This window comes from Montipora capricornis, chromosome 5 (genome assembly GCF_036669925.1).
Source record: "Montipora capricornis isolate CH-2021 chromosome 5, ASM3666992v2, whole genome shotgun sequence".
NCBI lineage: Eukaryota > Metazoa > Cnidaria > Anthozoa > Scleractinia > Acroporidae > Montipora > Montipora capricornis.
The window spans coordinates 22,600,033-22,623,353 of record NC_090887.1 but is presented as its reverse complement, the minus strand read 5'-3'; the positions used below and the strand labels follow the sequence as shown (position 1 = coordinate 22,623,353).

At 38.1% G+C, this 23,321-nt stretch overlaps 1 protein-coding gene across 2 annotated transcripts; it reads right to left on the bottom strand.

Moving 5' to 3' along the window:
- Positions 1–1,465: 1,465 nt before the first annotated feature.
- On the bottom strand, positions 1,466–21,771 carry LOC138049947 (C-Jun-amino-terminal kinase-interacting protein 4-like). Of its 2 annotated transcripts, none has more exons than XM_068896433.1 (16): positions 21,336–21,771; positions 16,264–16,384; positions 15,501–15,571; positions 14,942–15,033; positions 11,381–11,580; positions 9,883–10,483; positions 9,735–9,791; positions 8,185–8,280; positions 8,053–8,095; positions 7,620–7,750; positions 7,363–7,422; positions 4,239–4,415; positions 4,072–4,139; positions 3,786–3,931; positions 2,804–3,125; positions 1,466–1,635 (listed from the first exon to the last, which is right to left on the bottom strand). In XM_068896433.1, the coding sequence occupies exons 1-16, from the start codon at positions 21,645–21,647 to the stop codon at positions 1,505–1,507; spliced, it is 2,628 nt and encodes an 875-aa protein (XP_068752534.1). In that variant the 5' UTR covers positions 21,648–21,771; the 3' UTR covers positions 1,466–1,504. The 2 variants fall into 2 exon arrangements, with proteins under 2 accessions (XP_068752534.1, XP_068752535.1); XM_068896434.1 differs by having other exon boundaries at positions 11,381–11,577.
- Positions 21,772–23,321: the final 1,550 nt, after the last annotated feature.

The following is a 23,321-nucleotide window of genomic DNA, read 5'->3' as shown; positions in this document are numbered from 1 at the left end:
TAGCCTTATTGATCAACTTCCAATAGCACTCGATATCTTTACCTCCCGAACATTTCTCCCAAAATAGGATCTTTGGCTTTTCTTAAGGCAGTCCGTAACCCATCGTTTCGAGCCTGTTTGTAATTTTGGCCACAACTCAGGACATTTCTTAGTAACAGCTGCTTGAATAACTTTACATCTGTTGTTGGATTTATGGCGAAATTTCAATTAGAAATCTATGGTGCAAGATCTGCCTCCTGATCTTTACTTTCTTTCCATGGGCACTGCTAAGTCACAGATATCAACGAACAGTGCCTGCCATGCCCACAAAAAATCAGTCTGGATCGTCACAGCGTGAAGCAATATGAAATGGTGCAGTTTTCCATATCCCTCTTAAAGTTGTCTCAAGTTCAAAGTCCATTAATATTTTCTACTTAATTCCAGTTTTCCTAGTATATTAGCAACAGCCCAGACTACACATGACCTTGAAGCGGGTAACTTTCAACTCTTTTCCTTGGAACAAAGCTAGGGATTTTATGTAGACCAATTTTATGCCCACACTGGACAATAATACAATCGAAGTCTGCCGCGCGGGAACAACTGCAACGAGCTACGTTACATCCAAAATTAGGGAATTTCCTTATACGGAAAAAACCCCTGCTCTGAACCAGAGTTAAACGCTGACTGATTCATTGATTGACTAAATCATCGAAAATAACCCTTCACATGGACAACCCTAACAGTATGCTTTAATCTCACCATCCTGACTGTGCGCTCCAAGAGCCACATGGTTGGCAATATACTGCTCATTTTCTCATCAGTTTGTCCAGGTACCCAAGGAACGGACGCTCTCTCCAGCGGTTTTACGTCAGTTTACAGTTGGACCTTCTTGAGCTGTGGCCCCTGGGAATTATGCACCCCTGGAAATACACGCAAAGTAGTGGATAATCAATGTTTCAGGCCACCCAACTAATTAATGAATTCAACCGCGCACCGTTTCGAATTGAGTTCGGCAATCGAACGAGTTGGTGTTCGATTGGGTTTCAATTAACCCGAACTGTTCGATTAGATACCCCGGGACTGATATAAACGAAAAAAAAGTGGGACATATTCACCATTCACGGCTAAGATTGTGACCCACTGACCAGGTCTGTTACAGTGATTGATGACAGTGAAAAATGAAACGGTTCATTGGATTTTCTACAACTCAAACGGTTAAAGCTAATTAGAGCAATTGTATATCTCACAGAATTAAGATGGAATCACTAGGCCTTGCTAATGTTAATGACGATAACAAAATTCATAAGCTAATATACCACCAATCTCAATGATTGACATGTCTGATTTCTTATGCACAATACATAACCCAAAATATCTGAATAAAACGCTGAAAACAATGCAATGATTAAATGTTTGGTACACAAAATTTGTAGTTAAATCTGAAAAAAAAAAACCCATAAATAACACTACAATGTACCTTTATAATATTTATTTCCTGAGATTTAGATTTTTTAAAACCTAACATTTAATCAATGTGGATCTCAAAGGGTGATGATAGAATCTCAAGACCCATTGCCTTACCTAAGGGATCACTGAATGTTGCTCCTTCAGACCCTGCTGAAGAATCGCCTCTTTCTGAGTTTGTCTGAATTGGGTCTGTGAAAAAAAGGAAAATTGTTTGAATTACGTAGACTAGGAGATGAGCGTGCAAATACTGTGCAACTAAAAGTACCTATAATATTACTACTACTTTAAGGTTCTCTGGGAACACATGAAAAGTGTGAAACAATTCAGACGTAACACAATAATAACATTTTCAGAACTTCTGGGTATGTTGGTCTTTCCATCTGCTTACAGAAAGCTGGTAATTAAGTGTGAGAGTGAGTCCCAATTTCAATACTTTGCAGGGTTGAGATGACACTGTTTGAGGCATGCATGTATCAATGAGTAAAAATCATACCTCATTAGGAAGGGTGGACATCAACCACAAACTCAAGTTTAATGACTGTGTCATGATGTATAAATGCCTTAATAACGAAGGCTCCTCCTGCGTATCTATCGCAGAGGTTCAAGAAGCGCTCTCAGATCCATAGCCGAGCCCGCAAGAAACCGAAGCGACTTGGACTTGATCAAATGTCACCTTGCCACAGGGCAATGATCTTTCAGCTTTCGTGGAGCCAAAGCATGGAACGAGCTTCCAAAATCCGTTAGAGACGCTCCCTCGTTAAATAATTTTAAAAAGAATTTATTGAAACTATTCAAGTAAATTTAAAGCCCAACCCCCCCCCCCCCCCCAATTGTATATATAATCTTAGCTTTAGTTATTAATTCTATTTCCATGTCCATGTCGATTTTTATACTATTGAAGGTAATTTATTCATGACTATTTTTTACATTGTGGCTGAAAAGCCCCTATGGGGGAGCTTCAATAAATGTATGTATGTATGTATGTATGTATACCTCATATTTTCAAAAAATGTCAGATCTTTTAAGAGGGGCTGTCACTAAAGTTTTCCTGGTTAAACTTGAAACTTCGTAACAATGATCAGATGAAGAACATTTTCCACCACACAAGAAGGCATTTCAAAAACGTAAGGATAAACTACCCATTGCTGTCATTGCAAAAACTTTGTGAGCCTCTTATCCTTTTCAATCCTTAGCTGTAGACAACAAAACCGTCCTCAGTGCGATAATATAATAATTCTTGAAAGCAAAACAAGAGTATTATTTTCTATAGAGGCATTCTTTAGTCTTGAGAGCAAAGTAAAACAGCCTGAGCCTGCAGCTTTAAAATGAATACCTTCTATTAAATGATAATAATCACCTTTAACAACCCATTCCGCATTTTGGTAATCCCCTTCGGAAGCACCAGGAACTGGCGTGATACACAACAGGTGTGAAGTACAAACTATGAAGCAATCTAAGATGTTCTGAGGATAGTTAGCATCCACCACTGTTACTTTGCTACACGAATGTGTGCTGCTTCCAATCCAAACCATGGATGCTTTTGCATCAATTTTTTGTTCATTTCCTTCCTCCTCATGGTTACGAGCACTGTCTGTGTAAAATACACTGCTGGTGCCAAAAGCTGAGCCACCATCTTGAGTCTTTCCTCCTGACAGATCTACTCCAGCAGCACACCAAATCTGTCAAAGGAAGTATATATGAGGTTAAACAAAGTTTAACCAAGTAAACAACTAGGAGCAACTGCAGCCAATTGGTCAGTGGTTTTAGTATACTTGCGCATGCGTGGAATACTTCGTGCTTTGGGCTGTATCGCTTATTTATTAGTGTGGCGGGAAGTAGGAGCATTGTGTGTGGAGCGTTTAGCGGTTTTTGTTCCCTCCCTCCCCACCCACCCTCTGCTTTCCACTGTGTATCAGTGTGACGGGTGCCTGTTCTTCTCGGGGGCATGGGGGCTCATAGCTGGGTTGTCAGGTTTTGCCAGTCATCGGTGCAGTCTCCATCTTGGAGCTGGCTGCCAATAGTGGAAGCTCCAGGATGTTTCGGGCACCAAACCTCCAAAGAGCGACGATGTTGTTTAATGTTTTTATTATTCACTTTTATTTTTACCATTATGGTGTTGCTTAAGGGCAATGTCAACCTTTGATCAGTTTTGGCAACAAAGAGCAAGATGCATTTATTTCTAACTTTAGTGCAATCCACTAATTTGCAACTAAAAAAATCCTAATAAATAAATGCTCTGTTCTTCCTAATAAATAAGTGCTCTGTTCTTAATAGCATACAGCATAAGGAAGATTGTTAAGAAAGGAAAAAATGGCCAACATTTTCTAGAAAGCACTCACTTTCATTCCAGGGTCATTGAGATTAAGTGGTCGACAATAAACTGGAACAGGGACTGAAACCAGACTTTTTCCACCCTCAGCCACTTCTGTTGAGTATTTGGCAGGTAGACTCCAACCGTAAGCTTGCATACGACCTTCTGCTACATCTAAACACAAGGTAAGAGTCAGAATAACTGAAAACAACAGTTTGCATTCAAAAAAGTCTAGTCGAGAAGTAAGCCCACAGTGACTTACAGTACAACACTGCAACGCAGAGATGACAAAATCATATTTTTGCTGCTTCTACCTGAGTTCAAGAATGCTCTGACTTGTCTGTAACGTTCTCTTCTTTCCACAAGTCTCTGTCTGTCAAAGCTGCAAAGACAAGGAAACAATGCGAACAAGTTGTAAAAACAAACAGAACAATTTAGTCTTAAATCTCTGTTACAGAAGCAAAACAAAGTTTCCTCCTACTTTTCACTGCCAAATCCTCCACCATTAGCCACAGTTATACCAGCAGCAGAACCAGAGTCCAAGGAATTACTTCGTTGAGGGGTAGATTTCTCGCCATCAGCTTGAGGGGAATTATATCTAATGGCAACCATAGGTGGGGCAGGTTTCTTGGGAGATGGTCCAAACAGATTACTGAAACTGAAACCAGAATCATTCTTAGACTATTAAATAGTCAATCCATATGATGTTACCCACTCTTTCAACAGAAAAAAGCTGGAGTTGAACTTGGGTAACCTTCCCCCAGTCAGGATCCAGCTCTTTACAACCTCTAATTTCATTGGATTCCTTTAAGACGCAGCTAGCTCTATTGTGTTTTACGTCATGGTCCACTGTTTCTTTTGTATCATTCTTTGTGTCCATTGTTTTCTGAATCAATCCCGAGAGTCATTCCAAGAGATGCTTAGCAGCCCGTAACCTTACTGCTCAACAGTAAACTAGTTAGCATTAAGGAAACAAGATTTACAAACACAACCAGTAATGTCTGTATTATATAACAATTATTCCATGAGCCCGAGTTGGATATGAAGTGATAAAATAACCAACGAGCGCGTAGCGGGAGTTGGTTATAATCACTTCATATCCAACAAGGGTGAATGGAATAATTGTTTCTGTAAATTCTCAAACCAGGTTTTGCCACCGATTTTTATTTCCACAATTTTACAAAGCATCCGGAAAGAGCATCTTGGCGCACTATTTTCCATATGACGTAAAACTTCGACTATTGCCTCATAGTCGGAATTTTTTAGCCAATCAAAAAGCTAGAAATGCAATAGTCTGAGCTTAAAATTTACTAAAACAGGATAAAGGCCAGACTCTACACAGCCAAATGGCATATTTCATTTAATCCTAATTATCAGGGCTGGTGCAGTGGTGAGAGCACTTGCTTCCCACCAATGTGGTGTAGGTTTAATCCCAGACAGTAAAGCTTAAGAGTGAGACGAAATTCCAAGCTTCAAGTTAAGCTACAACAAGTTGCAACATTGTTGAGACACTTTCATTAAAAAACACCTTTTCTAGCTTCCAATGCCCGCTGTATCTGGAACATAAACCTTTCCCACTTCGTCTCCCCTGTCCCCCTTTCAATGTTAACTGCTTAAGTTTCCAACATTTTTTTGTCTTGCTAGAAACACTGATAAGGAAGGGAGGGGGGGGGGGGGGGAGGGAGGCTGCAGTTTGAAAGATAATAGGGAAATTAATAACGCCCCAAGAAGGTGAAGTGTCTCCACTATTTTTGCAACTTGTTGTAGCTAGTGATTTTGTCTTGCTCTCCCTAAAGTGCTTATGAAGCAAAACTTGGTTATAAGCACTTTTCTAAAATTCAGTGTTTGAAATGCACAATTCCATAGTTTCAGTTGTTTAGAATAAAAATTGGCAATTAACAGCGCTGAAAGTTAGGCTATTTTACCTCAACAGATGGAATTCAAATTGTGCAGTCAAAATACCACATCACAACAGCTTGTGGCATAATGTTGGGTGCAAAACAACAATCCAACATGGCACATAGTGGTAAAAAGAAAAGTAGAGAATGACGATATTGCATTGCTAGTGCTCCTTACGATCAGAGCTGCACAAATCAGAATAAAAAAAGAATGATGATGCATCAATTTCCATCTGATCCAGCTGTCAGGGAAAAACGGGTGAAAATGTTTTCGCAGACACGATCCTACCTCTCAGTACACTTCACTCTGCGTGGCACACTTCAAAGATCGACATTTACTCTATTGATTGACAGCATTCATTTCTAAATAACTTGTTGTGACAAGAAATCAATGAGTGTGAACAAACCTCTGTACCCAGCGTTACGTCACAAACTCGTCACAAACTCGACCCAGTCCCTCACACAATTTTTAGAGAAATTAGCTCAACTTTCAGTGCTCGTAAAATCACCAATTTTTGTCATAGACAACTCAAACCTTGGAATTGTGCATTTGAAACATATTTTAGAAATTTCGCTTCATAAGCACTTTAAAGCCATTCCTCATTTAAATCTTCTGCATTGATCTTCTTTATGATTTCGCCAAAGACTGGAAGTTTGAGGCGAGTTGATAAGTCAAGACCCAGTAGTCACCATATTGGCCACAGCCAATTTAAAAGGATGATTTCTCGACCTTAAAAAGAAAAGATTTGTATTCTTTCACTTTCTCTCTCCAACTGTCTGCTAAAAACTTATAACGGAAGTTTGAATCAGAAAAAAAGCAACCAACAAAGCCACACTCATGAATGTTCAATTTTTTCCCATTGGGCAACCTGCGATAACAAAGCTAGCCCAAAGTGTCGTGCCACTAGCCCCAGACTATCGGTTAGCCTTTGCCTTTTTGACATGTCCTGAGACTTGGTGTCATATGTGGCTTGCGTTTGTTGGTTCTATTCACTGCCCCAAGAGGTTGTTCTCTGGTTACATCTGCAGCTTTCCCCTCTCCTCAAAAACCAACCTCTAATTTGATTTGCACTGAGTTGATTTCGATTTACATTGTCCCCAATTAGTGCCCTAGTGCTTTGAAGACTACACACTTGAATAAAGTTCCTCATCAAGACAACTAATTCTTACTTCATCTCTCTACAACACTGGACACTGTTACAAGTAGTTGAAACACTTTGTATGGTCTAGAATTATTATCATGTCACAACATCACAATAATTTTTACCCTTGTCCACATTCATTGTTGCATGAGTGTTAATTTTTTTTTTTTTTTTTTTGGAGGAGGAGGAAGTCAATTCTTAATTCAAATTTGGAGGAAAGGGAAAACAGGGGATGGCGCAGTGGTGAGAGCACTCGCCTCCCACCAATGTGACCAGGGTTAGATTCCCGGACTAGGCGTCATATGCGGGTTGCGTTTGTTTGTTTTTTTCGGGTTACTCCAGTTTTCCCCTCTCCTAAAAAACCACAATGAGATTTGACTTGCACGCATTTGTTAATTTCAATTTACAGTGTCCTCAATTAGTGCTTCAGTGCTAGAAGATTTGACACTTATATAAAGTTCCGTTCCTTTCCTTTTTATCAGATATAGTTACCCGGTAAGTAAAAATGTTAACTTTAAATTTTAGCGGGCAAGACAATAATTTAACTTCACCTTTCAATACTTACAATTTCCAAATGGATGATTTCTTCTTTTGTTGTAATTCTAGGTTTCTCTCCTTGGATGCTCTGTGAGCCAAAATAAAATGACAAAATTCTTATTAGCTTGAACACAAATTCAAATATTTGAACATTTCTCAAGAGAACCAAGAAAGCACAAGATATGTTGTTGTTTGAGCAGTCGCAAAGTGCTACCATTATTTTCATAATCTAAACAGAAGTACTGAGCATAATAAATTGATGAGGAAAAAAATGTTTGCAATAACCTGATCATTTCAGTCCACCTTACAGCCTCTTGAAGCTCCATCAATCTTTCTTTGTACTGGTTTCTTTCCATAAGCACCCGTGCCATTTCAACTCTTGTGAATCTTTTGCGATGAGCAGCAGAAACATTAGCCTGTTAAAAATACACAGTATACAAGATCAGAAAATTGTTGTGAATGACTGATGTGAAGAGCCCAAATTCTCGGTATAATACTTCCATAAGATTTAACTTTTTCAATTCACTGATTCCAAAATTTGATTGAATCTCTCGCAAGTATTTTTATGCCAACAAAAAGCAGGACAGTGCAGGAAGTTCTTTCACAATGCTCCTCTCTGTGTGTGCATGCCTACTAACAGTCTGAAGAGATGACTGCTGTTCTTCAAATAATGTTATAATATTATTGTATAGGTTTCCTACAATTACAAAAGGTTCACCTCTTTTAAAGCAACAGCTGCCTTTTCTGCATCCATTTTGACCCTAAAATAAATTATATATGAGGAACATTTTATTCATCCTTTTTCAACATTCACAAGATCTAAGGTATAAGAAATCAATGTACTAAATACCTTTTGAGATCCTGTTCAAGCTCAGATATGTGAATTGTAAGTCTGTTCTTGGTGTCTTGAAGTGCCATTACATCGTCTTGAGCCAAGTCTCTCTCACTAAATATATTAAAAAGAGTGACGGTAAAATTAATAAAAGATCTAATTTATGATCAGCCAGGGCTGAATGGTCATCAATATTCTTATTCTTCCCTGGTAACAAATTAACGTGTACTGTATATATATAATGAAGTACACTGAGTTGTGTGTGACAAAATGACACATGACAAATAATTTTTATTACTGCCTTCACCATGTTCATGACTATTGTTCATCTTTGATGTTGAAAGAAGAATGCAATTCTGTAAAAAAGGGCTGAATGTTATTTGCTGAAAGGATAAACTTTTAACTGAGAAACCTAATGAAATTTCACTTTGATCTAAGTGATTAAGTACATAGGCCTTAAGCATCAAAACAGGAAATATGATTTTATGTTACCTCTTTTAACTTCTGTGGTTTTATGTTGACTGACCCACTCTTTAAAGTTCAATATCAATTCACTTGAACATATGTGCAATGATGAAAGTGAACTCAGACAATGAAGTCTTTAAGAAACATACTACCATATCCTTTCAACACGAACACAACAGGTTTATTCAAATGTATCCCTACTAGGCATTAACAATCTCTTTCAGATTCTATGCAAACTACCAGTTGCTAAAATAGTGGATTCTACTTCACAATAGCGACCTTTAGATTGGAGTACAAGGACAAGGACGAGTTCTCAGTTCTGAGAGTGCACATTTCGAAAATTTTCGCTCTTTCAACGAAAATTAATGCGTGTGCCCAGTACAGAAACATGCTGATCATTGCAGTTATTAATTAACATTACTTGAGCACTAACGGAGGAAAGCCTGAAGGGACTCGAACATTGACCTCTGTGATGACTGTGCAGTGCTCTTCAAGTTAAGCGATCAAGGCATCTGGGAGCTGGTCGTTATGTGAGCACTAGACCAGTAATGCAGAGGTCAGGGTTCAAATCCTTTTGTTACTACTCCTCAAGTATATGTTACCATATTTACCTGTTTATAAGTCGACCAGTCTAATGCCAGACGATTTTACTTGTCAATGGGGAACCCCCAGGAGTCAATGGGTTAATATAAAGGATGATGATGATGACAATGACAAAACATAAAATGATCATGATAATCTCTTTTTTGAGTGTCTCTAGCACTATTATACTAATTTTTAAAAAAGGCTACAAATAAGACCAGAGCAGACCAAATCAAGTAAAATGTTGGTTTTAAGTACCAGAGAAAATCCTTAAAGAGAAGAGCAGAGAACCACCTCTACTTTAACTCAAACCACAAATGACACTAACAACATAAATTGAACCCACAACACAATGGTAAAGAGTAAGTGCTCTCCACAATATTTGGATATCAAGAGGCAGGCCTGAGTACCTATACGATACATGTAGATAATTAACCCTGTTTTCTAAGTTTGATTTACCACACCTTCAAGCCCTTGTAAGACACTACATTGTAGAGAAAGAGGTATATCATGTTACTTACTTAGAAAGTTCTTCAACTCTTTTAAGAAGGTCATTCTTTTGAGTGTCAAGTCTGGTTCTACAAATTAAAACAAAAATGTGACATTATCATTATGTGAAAACCAACACTTCAACTGTTGTTGGAAAGTTGCTAAATCTGAACGTCTTACTTGGCTTGTAATAACTCTTTGTTCTCTTTTAACACTGTGTCCAATTCTCCAACCATAGTAGTAATATCAGCACCTGTATCAACTTGACCAATACTGTCCGGCTCTAAGATGGACAGCTCTGCAAATAGTGAGTGTGCACTCACACCTTCTGGCAATGTCTCCAAGTCCAGTGAAACAGGTCGCTCTGCTTGTCTTGATCCACTTCGCCTGATAACATCCACTGGGGATGTTGACACTTTAGCCTTTAGCTCAGGTGTTGATTCTAGGATGGCTTCTGCATCATTACTGAGGTGAACAAATCCTCCACCAGGTGAAGTATGGGCCTCCCTGCCAATCACTTGTTCAACATCTGTCACCGTCATGATTGGCATGTTATCAACATCCGTAATATTACATGAACCAGAGTCTACACTGTGTGATGAGCTTGCAGTGCTTAAGTTAGAGCCTTTCCTCACAACATCAACACTGCTCCTATCCACATTATCATTGATTGAGTTTCCTGCTAAGTCACTATCAACAGAATGAATTTGTCCAGCCATTGTTTGATTGTTTTGAGCAGAAGGAAAATTTTCTTTAGATACCGTCTTTTCAGTACCTTTCCCTGCAATATCAATAATATTGAAAGCATGAGGACCCAACCTATTTGAAGGCAAGGGTCTTATGCTGAACTATCAAGAGGAACATTTTACACTACAGATGAATGTGGGTTGTTTTGTAGAATCACATTGAAAAACTGTACAAATGTAACAACTTAAACACCAAAGTTGATACGCATGGGATGAAAAAGAGACAGAGCAGGTTGATGAATCGTCTATTCCGAAAGTGCACCGGACTACCAAGATGGGCACTTTATTTAATTAATAATAACCATTACTAAGAAACAACAGGACACCAACTGGCATGACACAACTAGTTGAATTTTTACTAGGTATGGTAAAGTTCTGGAGGTAAACCAATCAGGGGCCTGTTTCCGAAATGCCTTGAAACACTATTCGTAAAACTACATGTAAAATCTGCTATTTTGAACATTTTATTTTAATGTGGCTAAATGAAATTTAGGAAAAGTCAAAATCAAGGCACTGTTGGCCAGCAGTTTTATGTACTAGGGCTGTGGGGACAACCCAGAGGTTGTGCAAGAGCCCACATGCTCAACGTTGCAGATAGTTGTTGATCTATTCATGGACCCCCGATTTTAAGTTGTCAAACAAAGCGTTTTATGTGACCTGATATACTCCCCAAAAGTTTTGGGACTGTCAAGAAACACTCCCCAAAATTATAACTACGGCATGATTTGAATTGGTGCAACCATATCCAAAATCCATCACATTGCACCACAACTGCTTCCCCATGCCACCACCAAAATTGCAAATAGTGGTCATGCATTCACAAATAATATTATTATAAAAAAAACAACAACTGATGCAAAAAACTCTATAGATTAAGCCCCACAATTGAGTTCAGAGGAGAAATGCAGAGAGGGAATAATTTCAATTAATACCTTTTTTAGCTGCATTTGCAAGTTGTTCTTCCTCAAGTGACATCTCATTGCCCTCCACTCGAAGTGGGAATGGGGGCATCTCTGTGTCAGGACTCTTAGGTGCCAATGGGGAGGTACCAGGGGGTACCAATTCCCCTACTGAGTTTGCAGGAGTGTCCAAAGGGGATCTTGGAGAATCTGATGAAGTTGTTCTTGGTCTGCTAAAACACAAAAAAGCAAGCTTAATGGAACCATAAGTTTCCTAATTATTTTACTATTCATTCTTGAGTATGACCTTGCGGTGAAGATTTCCCTATGCAATCAATTACCAGTATTGTTTTTTTCAGGGAGGGGATAGGTAAGAGATTTTCCTGTGCATGAAAAATACTTTATTAAAACAACATTATTCTTGTAATAAAATTGATTAAAAAGACAAACGCAACTAGATTCATTTTGACAATGTTTCGACATCGTCAGATGTCATCGTCAGGCAATGAATTTTAATCGGATGAAGCATAACTTATAGTACAAGAACAACAGAACAATATATACAATAGTAAGCTAACAATAAATGTGAATTCTAAGAAAATAGTTTTGCCCTGAGAGAGTCTGACTGCACATTAAGTGATGGTTTCACTTCTTTGATGTAGAACATCTCATGAAATAAGCAGTCAAATTTTGATGCGCAAATTTCGATTCAACGAATTGAGGAACACAGATACTCAGTTATCGGGAGGCATCGCCTAGCAGATCATGGCCAAACAACAGCACCCCCAGCGGCGAGTTTTAGTGTCATAAAGAAATGCGCATCGAAATTTGACTACTTAATTCATGAGATGTTCTACATCAAAGAATTGAAACCATCACTTAATGTGCAGTCAGACTCTGTCAGGGCAAAACTATTTTCTTAGAATTCACATTTATTGTTAGCGTACTATTGTATATATTGTTCTGTTGTTCTCGTACTATAAGTTATGCTTCATCCGATTAAAATTCATTGCCTGACGATGACATTGGACAACGTCGAAACGTTGTCAAAATGAATCTAGTTGCATTTGTCTTTTTAATCAACATTATTATTAGATAATATTTAACAACTATTCACCAAAGTGGAGGTGGCTAGTGGTGGATATTTACCAAGCCGCAAAGTGGCAAGGTAAATATTCACCACTAGCCACTGACACTGAGGTGAATAGTTGTTTTACTATACACTAAAACAGTGAGATAATATATTAGTACAAAATTTGAACGCTATACACTGTTTTAGTTTATGCTAATATTAGTTATTCTTCACCACAATAATGTGACACCTGTAATGGGTGTCACTTGTAAGCATTACAGCTATAAAATTGTCCCCATCAAGTAGATCAGTTTGTCAATCAGTTGCAGTGTTACAACTGAAAAAAGCACGGCAACAGCTGCTAAAATTTTTAATGAGAACCCTGGCTCCCACGAGTCTCCTATAGCTCAGTAGTAAAACATTGAATTAGCAATGGGAGGGTTCATCTCCTGTTGGGGCAACGGATGTCCAGAAATGTGCCTAATTAATTAGATGCACACCCAATTTTGGCATCCAACAGGAAGTGTCCCTTTAAGTCCAATCCTTTGCTACCTATTTTCAACAATAAGTTAACAGTAAAGGTTAGCATTCGTTTTAGCTTAGGGTAAATGCAGCTGTTTATTCTTACTTAAAGTTACGGTAGACTTTCACAGGTGTCCTTTGCAAATACTTGTTTTAAAGGTGCTTTGTTAGGCGCAACAGCCATAAACTATACATCAATAATTGAAAGACTACGCAATGCACTTTCCGGTAAATATATATATTCTTTTTCAATTTATCTAATCGAAAAAAGAGTAGGGTCCAAGAACCTTGAGTGACTGATGTCTCTCTGATCAAATTTTCTCGGGTATTGAATAGTAATGCAAAGGGAAGCCTTCTGTATGACATCATTCGCAAGGCGTTTTTTTGGCAAAAGCATGAAAGGCTTTTTTGATAATCCGATTGTTTCCTTAGAAAATTTCGCTTCAAATATGCCTATCAAAAAGTTACCGATAAAGGTTAAGTCAAAGGCCATTGTGGGAGTTCAATTTAAAAAAAAAAAAAAAAACAGAAATCCCTCACACAGGATTTTATGTTGGTATCTTGGGAGTCCTCAGGCCAAATTTCAAGAAAAACTGTTGGATTTTCATACTCTATCAATTAGCTTGAAAAGGATCCACTTGTATAAAAACGAACTAGGTTTTGTTTCGCTTCCAAAGTGTTACAAACTTTTCACACCTTTTGATCCCCCACCTGTCAACGCGCAAAAACCCTAGATTACAACAGCCCTGAGAACACAAGAGATGTCCTGCAAAGTTCCTTGGGACGAGCGGCAAAATGTTATTATTACTTCTTCATTTATGGCTGCACTTCTTTTTAGGTTTTACTGTGGACTCTTTTCTTGTTTATCCTTTCCCAGGAAAAGTCATTCCCAGGGAATGTGTGAAAAACAACACAACTTGAAATTCAAGACTATGGTTAATTTTCCGTGGAAAATGTGACCAAATTCCTTGCATTAACAGTTTCTAATTGGTTTTTCCTGCCTTTGCTGACTGAGAAAGATCCATCAAAAATATGTTTCCTTAGCAACTCACGTTTTTTTTTTTTTTTTTAACATTTTGGAGTATTTCTTCTTTAAATTAATGTAGTATCATTGATTACTATGAGACAAGCAAAAAAATCACAAAATTTTCACCCATGAAGTTCTACTGTAACCTCAAGGGGCAGCATTTGGGGGACATAAATTGTCTGTATTCCGAGACATGAGTGATGTTGAACTTGGGGACACTTTGTGACGCTTATTGAAATCCATGTGCATCTAATTAGGGGCATGAATAGGGGCAATCATCAATAAATCAAATCAATAATGAAACATTAACCTCTTAAAGATGTTATTATTATTCAACATTGACTTGGCTTCTTAAGTTTACCTTTGTAAATAATTTAAATCAATTTATTTTGTAATTTCAAATATTCTAAACTTCTGTACTTGCAAACAAGAAATCAAGTGTTTGTGGTAGTCCAGACCACAACCATTGACTTGGGAGGCTCAAATGTTACCAATCAGCATCAACTACTGGCACTTTTTAATTGGGCAAGGTAAACGGCCTTTATGTGGTGCCATCAATTTGGAAAATAAGTCACCTAGAAACCAACCAAGGTATCACCAACAAGCAAGTTTACAAGTTTTATATTTTGACAGCAGCCTTCTTTTACCAAAAAGATCCTTTGGAATATCTCAATTGCACATGTTTGTGACTCTTTAATACCAAAAGTAAGCATACTGCGAACAGGAAGTTGGTATGAGCAAGAACTTGCCAAAGACTCTGGTTCATGGATAAGTTGATGTACAGCACAGTTCATCCTAGTTGGGCAGCTCAGTTTTTATGTCTCACAAGTTATTCTTATCTTAATGTTTTAATTCCAATTTCCTGTTCAAGTACCAAAAGAAATCTTGGCACTGATTATCTAGTAAGAAAATAGGGGTATCTAAAATACATGTAACAACTGTTAGATAAGATACTTATTACTAAACACATCACCTAAAATGTGTTTTATTTGGTGTTCCATCTAATGGTGTCCCAGGAACTCTCTTCTCATCTCTTTGTAACCTCTCCATGTGTTGGTGGAGAATCTTTTGTGGATAAAAGCAATCAAAGAAACATGTAAACCAAATGAGTAGTTTAAAACATTGTCATTATGATGCAAGGAAAATCCATTGCCCTGTCAAAAGAGTTAATGGGGACAGTGGATGATTAACTCATTGACTCCCGGGGGTTCCCAATTGGCGAGTAAAATCATCTGGCATTAGACAGAGTAAAATACTAAGCCGGCCCGGTTTAGGCCAGTTTGGACGTCAAAGGGTTAAAATAATATACATTTAAGGCTGATCTGCTTTCTACCACATAACAAAGACAATTATTTATTCCATTCACATCCAGCAATGGAAGGTCTGTTCTGTGAATAAAAGTGGTTTCAGCTCACTACTTATTATTATGTGTTTTCCAATGTTTCTCTCCACTGAGAGAAATCAAAGCTCACAATATGCCCATATGTAGCTAAATAATCTCATGAAAATGTAAAATTATACAAGAGACACACCTCTGAATGCCTTTCATGAAGGGTATGGTACTCACGCTTCATATCTGTTAACCTTTCATCCTGTCTTTCAACTAAAACCAGAAAATCAAACTCAGTTCATTAAAACACAAGGCACAAACAAAACTAAACTATCCTAAAGTAGTATAGACTTATAAGGTGTAAAAGCATAACAACCAATTATAATAATCAACAATATTAGTTATACAATGGTACAACTTTTCATAAAGTAATTACTGGTACATGAAATCTACTGACTGATAGTCCGTGAAAGAATGACAACCACCTTGAATAAACAAAACAATAACTACATGTACACTGTAATTATTGGTTCACTAGATTTTCCTGCACATATGTAATATTTCTATGCCAATGGTAAAGATGATTTTCAGAGAAGACATCCCAAGTAGGTTTCGCACTCAGTATCTCCTTATTAAAATTCAAAGGCCGCAACCATGATGAGTACAAGACCATGGATGACTATGTGAAAGACTGGGTGTTTTTACAGAAGTTTTACAGTTCTCTTGTAGGTGGAGTTGATAAGAGGGATCATTAGGCAATTTTGTGTGCAGACCCCCTAAGGAAGGTACCCTTGGAGACTAACCACTGGGAAGCTTGGTTGGATATCTGTGTGCACACCATACTATACATGTGTCTCCCATTCATTCTTGAAACTAAATGACATTATGTTTGGCCCAGTTATTGTCGATCACATATGAAAGAACTCTATTATAAACCTGAAGAAAAGTACATATGCAGCACTCACTGTGATCCTGATAACTTTTAATGCGTCCCTCCAAACTTTTGTTCTCATGCTCCAACCTGTCAATTTGCCTTTGGGTTTCCCTTTTTTCAACCTCGATCTGATCTTCAATCTCAAGGTATTTCTGAAATTCATAACACAGTAAAACAAAAATCATAAAATAAAAATTTGGGAGATGGAATTACAATAACATTTTTGTGACAACATTTCTGTATATATAATTATTATGTATAAGGTAACTATTACTAGACTACATGTACTTGTTATCATTTTTGGGAGAAGGGAGGACGCAGCGGTGAGAGCACTTGCCTCCCGCCAATGTGGCTAAGGCTTGATTCCTAGACTTGGTTTCACATGTGGGTTGAGTTTGTTGGTTCTTCTACTTTGCTCTAAGAGGTTTCTTTGCGGATGTTCTGGTTTTCTCCTCTCCGCAGAAACCAACCTACAATTTCATATGAGTTGATAAATATTAGGTTTCTGTACAATGTCCCCAATCAGTGCCCTACTGCTAAATAAAGTTATTGTTATAAGGGGCGCTTTCCATTCAACAAAAATTCTGGTTTGAAATTTCAGAAAATAAGAAGTGCCCAACAGAGCAATACATTACAGTTAAAAAAAACCAGACCCAAGCTACCATATGTTTGCATAACTTTCAACCCAATGAGAGAGTATTGTGTGAACTTGTTGTGATATAATGTATGTTGTGTATGCACCCAAACTTTGCACATTTGCATAATATTATTCATGTCTAATACAATAATAATAATAATAATAACAATAATAGTACTAGAACGAGTTTCAATTGAGTTTCGTAAAACCAAAACCAAAGTAATAACTTTGGCCAATGAAAAAAGATGGAGACAATCGGGTAAACCTACATGTGTATCAAAACTCAAAGTAATTGCGCGTAGCCAACACAAAGCACGGGAAAATGTGCATGTGCAAGCCACGATTGGTTTTGGTTTCACTTCTGATTGGTTGAAAAAGTGGCGTGAGAACTTTGAACCAATCACTGAGTGAAGTAATCATAAACCAAAGCAATTCACTAATTACTTTTGACACTCAATTGAAAACCGCTCTAATAATAACGAAAACAACAACAATATGACATGGTCAGACAGGACTGGTGGTCAGAGTGTAAGGATAGATGGGAATTCCAGAGAAAGTAATGAAGGTGATGAGCAAGCTGACAAAAGGATGGAAAAACAGACTGGAAGTAACAGATAGTGCAAAGGTGAAAGTTAGAAGATCAATCAACATATCCAGAGGAATCTTACAGGGTGACAGTTACTCTCCAGTAATTGGGTTCTGCTTAATTAAGTGAGGTGCCAGTCACAATGCTGCTGGAATTGACAGATGGATACAAAATGGTACAAGCTGGAGAACAAGACTTGAAAACAAAACAAAGTCTATTCATTGACAATTTGAATGGTTACAAAGAAAACCACCAAAAGCTTGAAATCAGAAACGAAATAATAGAGAAAGAAAGTACAATTTTATGGATACAGGAACATACTACAGAGTAAACAAATGAGCAGAGATAGTGTTCAAAGATGGAAAGATGGTGAAAGGAGAAGATGGTGGCTTTAGACCAAGAACAGGACGACTTGCAAAAATACCTAAGATGTGAGCAAGCTGACAAAGTCAAAGTGAAAAAGGTGATGAAGAGAGTGAAAACGCAGATAAGGAGAAGATTGGAACAATATTGGTTGGGATGAACTCGAACAATGGGAATCAGGTGAAAGCAGTAAATATTATTATAATATTATTGTTGGGTCATACATGTACCTGTTGCTGGAAATAGAATGAATGTGTGTACAATGTAGGATGATAAAAGATGATATAGAAGAACTTGATATGATTGTGAAAAGTGTACTGAGGAAAGCAGGCAAGTGATGAGAGGTCATTTTCCAAAAGAGAATAGGCAGAAAGGGATTGAAGAGCTTCAAGGAGGTTTGTGACAAAACAAAAGTGAGGGTAGCATGTTATATGTCAACGTCAGCAAACAAATGGATTAGAACGTCATGGAAAAATGAATAATGCAAGGAACAAACATCAATCAAAAGAGAAGCAGAAGTTCAGAAGCATTAAGGTGATTCCTTGAAGTATTGCACTGCACATCCTGTACTGGGCATATGGTGTGTCAATATTTATAAATTGGATCAAATTTGCAACATTGTAAATATGATGTAAGTTGATCGTACATGCTGAAACAGTTCTCAAAAGTGTGAGAGAACTTGTGAATGACCCATAATTCTTTGCGAACAAGCACGCATTCCAAGAACATGGCAAGTTGTGTTGTTTCGATCTATGATAATCAAAATAGACAGGCTTGATGGCGTTTTACTCTTAAATGCGAATGGTGACCTATATTTTTTATAATTTACATAATATTGGTTTACAAATTATCCCCTTTAAATCCAAAAAAAATTTTAAAAAGTTATCAGAAGGAAAAAAAGATGTAGCTAAAAACATATACATGGCCTCTTACCTAGGGATGTAAATTTTGAAAACAACGACTCAAGAAACATTTTGAGTCAATGTTGTTTTAAGTTGAGTGATTTTTCCATAAACTATACAAGACAATGTTCCATACACGTATGCTCTAAACGTTCTACCTATCAGATGTTTTTTCAAGTGTTACTTTAAAAACCCTCTTGTTTAGCTACAGCAAAATGTACTCTGAGCCGATGAAACACGTGCATGATTAGTATCAGTACAGGCATCAATGGGGTAAGATTGGCCCATTATATCTCTTAAGCAAGCAAGGTGACTTGTCTTTTTTATCATACAGTAGTTCTTCAAGCAGGGATTAGTAGGGAACAATCAGGGAACTAGGGAGGGTTTCAATAAAATCATTCGACAACTTTTTTTCTGAGGAAAGACCTTAAGAAAAGTAAATGAACAAGTTGAATTCAATGAAGAGAGCATAATGATCAGCAATTAAGAATACACAGATTGAAAGGTGGTGTGGAAATGGCTGAAAAACACCATCAAAAAAGGGCAACGAAGGAAAAAGACAGAAAGCTCTAAGGATAAGAATGTAAAGAGCCAGATCAGGATATGAGAAGGACCACTATGATTGGCAGAAGAGCAACACAGATCCAAGGAAGAAAATGAGAGGACTAATACACCAAGACAAAGACTGACTATGCAGAGAGAGTACAAACCCTGCTGGCAGGATGTGAGAAACTGGCTGGATCACAGTATGTAAGAAGACAAGACAATACACTGAAATGAACAAAGATGGGAATAAGGAAAGGTAATAGTAAACAGGACAGAGTTGTACTGGCAAGGCTGCTGCCAAAGAAAATTTTAAAGGGGCCCTCAGAGCTAAACGCTGAGAACTTAGGAGCCCAACATATGAAGTGAAAGGTGTTGTTGTGAAAAATTAAGGCGCCCAGAGCTATTCTTTGGGAGCCCCAGGCTACCGGGCTCCTGTTAGGCAACAGCTTTGACTGGGATTGGGAGAACAAGATGCGCGACAGTATGAGAACATTCTAACACAAAATCTGTAGCACAGATTTTAAAAAAAACTTATTTCTCAAAAAATAACAACCTCATAAGGCCCTCCTTTGATACACTTTTCAAAATATCAGTTCCATTTTTCGTCCAAATAGAAATTCCATGTTACAGTTTACGAAATAAAGGGACTGTTCCCCTCCAGTAAAAAAAAACTCCTCCTTTTGTTTCCTGAGAACTTTTTCCTGTTTTTCACTGAAATGCACAACAGAAGAGTGGGTCTAGTTGCGCATGCGCGCTTCTGATATTTTGATGGGAAAAGAACAAGAACCATCCATGCAACTTTTTTGTAGGACTCTTTGGCTAAAAAGCTTCCTTAGCAACCATTGTCTCTCTGTAATTAAGAGCCACAATCCACCCGCCCTTCCCTAAAGGAGCTGTTTAGAGACAAGAAAGAATGGGAGTGAAAAGTAAGGGAAATGCAATAGACTGTGTCATGGGAGAGAGAAACAATAATGTCTGGACTGTTGACATAGGGTGTCTTCCAAGGTTAGCTGAAAAACTTTGGCAGCTTACAATGTCCTTCCCTTCCATAACCCCACTCGCCCATCGCCAATCTGAAACCTTAGAAGGCTTCAAATGTGGGATTCGTAAAAGAAGGACAATGGTCTACCATGGAATGTGTCCCTACGCTGTAGATTATATGTTTCCTGAGTTTTGTCACATATATATAAATATATTTACATTATTTTTGGGGGATAACATTGTATAGTCGGTTCATTCAGGGAGAACAAGAAGAACATGACAACCAGAAGTTCACTGGCTGATGAAAAAAATGAACTTTTGTTTGAGAGAAGGCATATTGCAATTTCACAAGAAATTGGACATTGGTGTTTGCAAACAGAAAACACCCATTCATTAACTCCAGTTTTTTTTTTCCTAATTCAATTTTGTGCACTTGCAAATTATTCAACTAAACAGTTACAATAATGTAGGGTAAGTATATTGGATAGCAGAAGATGTTCTCTGTTGTAACAAATTGACGCACTTAAATATTATTATTAGCATCGTATATTTTTTTTTCCTTTTTCATTTATTGGAGAAGGTGTAAAGAAATCTAAAAATGATACATGACCATCCATCAGAATTCAATCTCGAGAAAAATATCACAGAGTGAATGTTTGCGAGGAAAAAATGTAATGTTATTAAAAAACAATATTTAATTCATGGCTAAGTACTATTTGAAAACGGAGAACTCTTAATTCCCAAAGCCTTGAAATCACAGAAAATCTTGACAAAAGGACAACGCCTTTCTGACTTCAACTGGAAAACAAAAGCGTCGAAGCTCGGGTAAGAACATCGCTTGACGTCCTAAATACTAAAAAATACGGAGGAAAATAGTTTTAATTCCAGAACGTGCTAAACGCTCTTGTTCAAATTGAAAAACTGCCCTTTGAATATACAAACTAAGAAACCACTAGACAGGAAAATAGCAGGAAATTATCATGCTACCTGCATACACATGGTACATTTATCATTTACGCAAGTTACCGAAGTACTAAATTTTAATCATCATAGTTGATTCACAAAGGAATAAGGTTTATTTCACTTACATTTTCAGCAAGCTTTCGAAGTTGCTTCTCTCTCTCATATTGTGTAATAAGTTGTTCATTATCATCACTAAGGATTTCAAGCTCTACTAACTGCTCGTTGTTGTCTCCATAGGCGCTATCGAGTTGTTCTAATACTGATACCATAAGAGGCATAAGTCCGGAAACAACATCCTGATCATATTTCTGTATCATTCGCTCAAACTCGCTGTAAATACTGTTGGCAAGGTTTGACACCCTCTCCGACATTACTGTGGTTCCACCTTCATCGCCGCTTGAATAAACCACGTCGTTCTTTTCTTCGTCAGCCTCCATATCGACCCAGGTTGTTCTCAGTCAAATCATCAATAACAAGCCTTCATTTTCCTGATAGCTCACAGCGAAGAAACGTGAAAACTTGAATATTTGCCATGTTCGCTTCACCTTCGATGAAAACGCTCGCCTCGCATTAACCGAGAGAAGACTGGAAAAGATTTCGGGGTTCTTCCATATTCAACCAATCGAAACACTCTTGCGATAAACAAAAACCCACTCTCGTCTGATAACCATCTCTTCCGGCAAGAATAGTATTTGGGAAAAGCTGGCCAATAACTTGGATAGTGTATGGCGAGAGCGGGCTCCTTTCACGAACATTCCATCATTTTTTAAAGGGGTTTAGTTTCTACTAGAGGTGATGGATTCTTGGTGCATACAGAAACTCATCAAGGGTAACCGGTGGCTCAGTTGGTTGAGAACCAGGCCGCAATGCGGGAGGTCGTGAGTTCGACTCCGGCCGGACCAACACTCAGGGTCTTTAAATAACTGAGGAGAAGTGCTGCCTTTGTAATTACATCCGAAAATGGTTAGACTTTCAAGTCTTCTCGCATAAGGACGATAAGCCGGAGGTCCCGTCTCACAAATCACTTCATGTTCATAAGCTCACCGGTGGCTCACTTGGTTGAGCACTGGGATGTCACGCAGGAGGTCTTGAGTTCAACTCCGGCCGGACCAATACTCAGGGTCTTTAAATAGCTGAGGAAAAAGTGCTGCCTTTTTAACTACATCTGCAAATGGTTAGACTCTCTAGTCTTCTCGGATAAGGACGATAAGCCGAGGGTCCCGTCTCACAACCCTTCAATGTTCATAATCCCGTGAGACGTAAAAAAAATCCGTACACTTGTCGCAAAGAGCAGGGCGTGTAGTTCCCGGTGTTGTGGTCTGTCTTCTGGGGTGTATCATGGTTGGGAGGGTAAATGCTCGGAGATATTAGCTACACCAAGCTACTCTAAAAATCCGAGGGTAAATAAAGATGTATGATGATATGGTATAAGTTCCCTGTGGGACGTTGAAGAACCCACACACTATTCGAGAAGAGTAGAGGATGAAGTTCCCGGTGTTGTGGCTGTCCTCTGTGTGTATATGGGTGGGTGGGTATAGCAGATCCACATCAGCTGAATAGCTGCCAAAACTTCAACCTGCTCAAGCAAATAAATGACAAAACAAACAAACCCTTTCCTGAGTAGATGTATTTATAGAACGCCTTCCCTGGGGGATTCAGCACGCTACTGTTGTAAACGCCAATCAAAACAGAGCTATATCGGCGTCAAGGGAATTGATACTTTTCGCCGGGAAAACCTGTTCCTAAGAGAAAGGGTTGACTCAAGGAATTAGAGGAAATAGCGGCTCCCGTTGATAATAATATATCTGATCTTGGCTATAAGAAATACATCAAATTTAAAGTAACTAACTATATAAACTATTATACACTGTAAGTCTTGTCGTGCTCTGAATACTGAAGAGGGTTAAAAAATCTGTTCATACCTCCATTCTACTTTATGAAGTCTTGCCCCGTGCTGAATGAATGAGTCTCTAGTTCGATTGGTGCACGGTACAGGCACTCCCACTCGTTGAGACCGAAGTGAATACGAATGCGTTTTTTCATTAATGAACCTCTTGCATGGGTGATCGTCTGCCTCTATAAAACTGATAAATGCCTGGACTGTGTGTTTG

Bases quoted from the DNA above. Each gene is read 5' to 3' on its own strand.
- LOC138049947 (XM_068896433.1), bottom strand. From the start codon at position 21,647: ATGGAGGCTGACGAAGAAAAGAACGACGTGGTTTATTCAAGCGGCGAT. The intron at 11,581-14,941 runs GTGATGTGTTTA...TTTGTGTTTTAG, and splicing joins CCAAATAAAACACATTTTAG to CAGACCAAGAACAACTTCAT. The intron at 10,484-11,380 runs GTATTAATTGAA...TTGATATTGCAG, and splicing joins TGCAAATGCAGCTAAAAAAG to GGAAAGGTACTGAAAAGACG.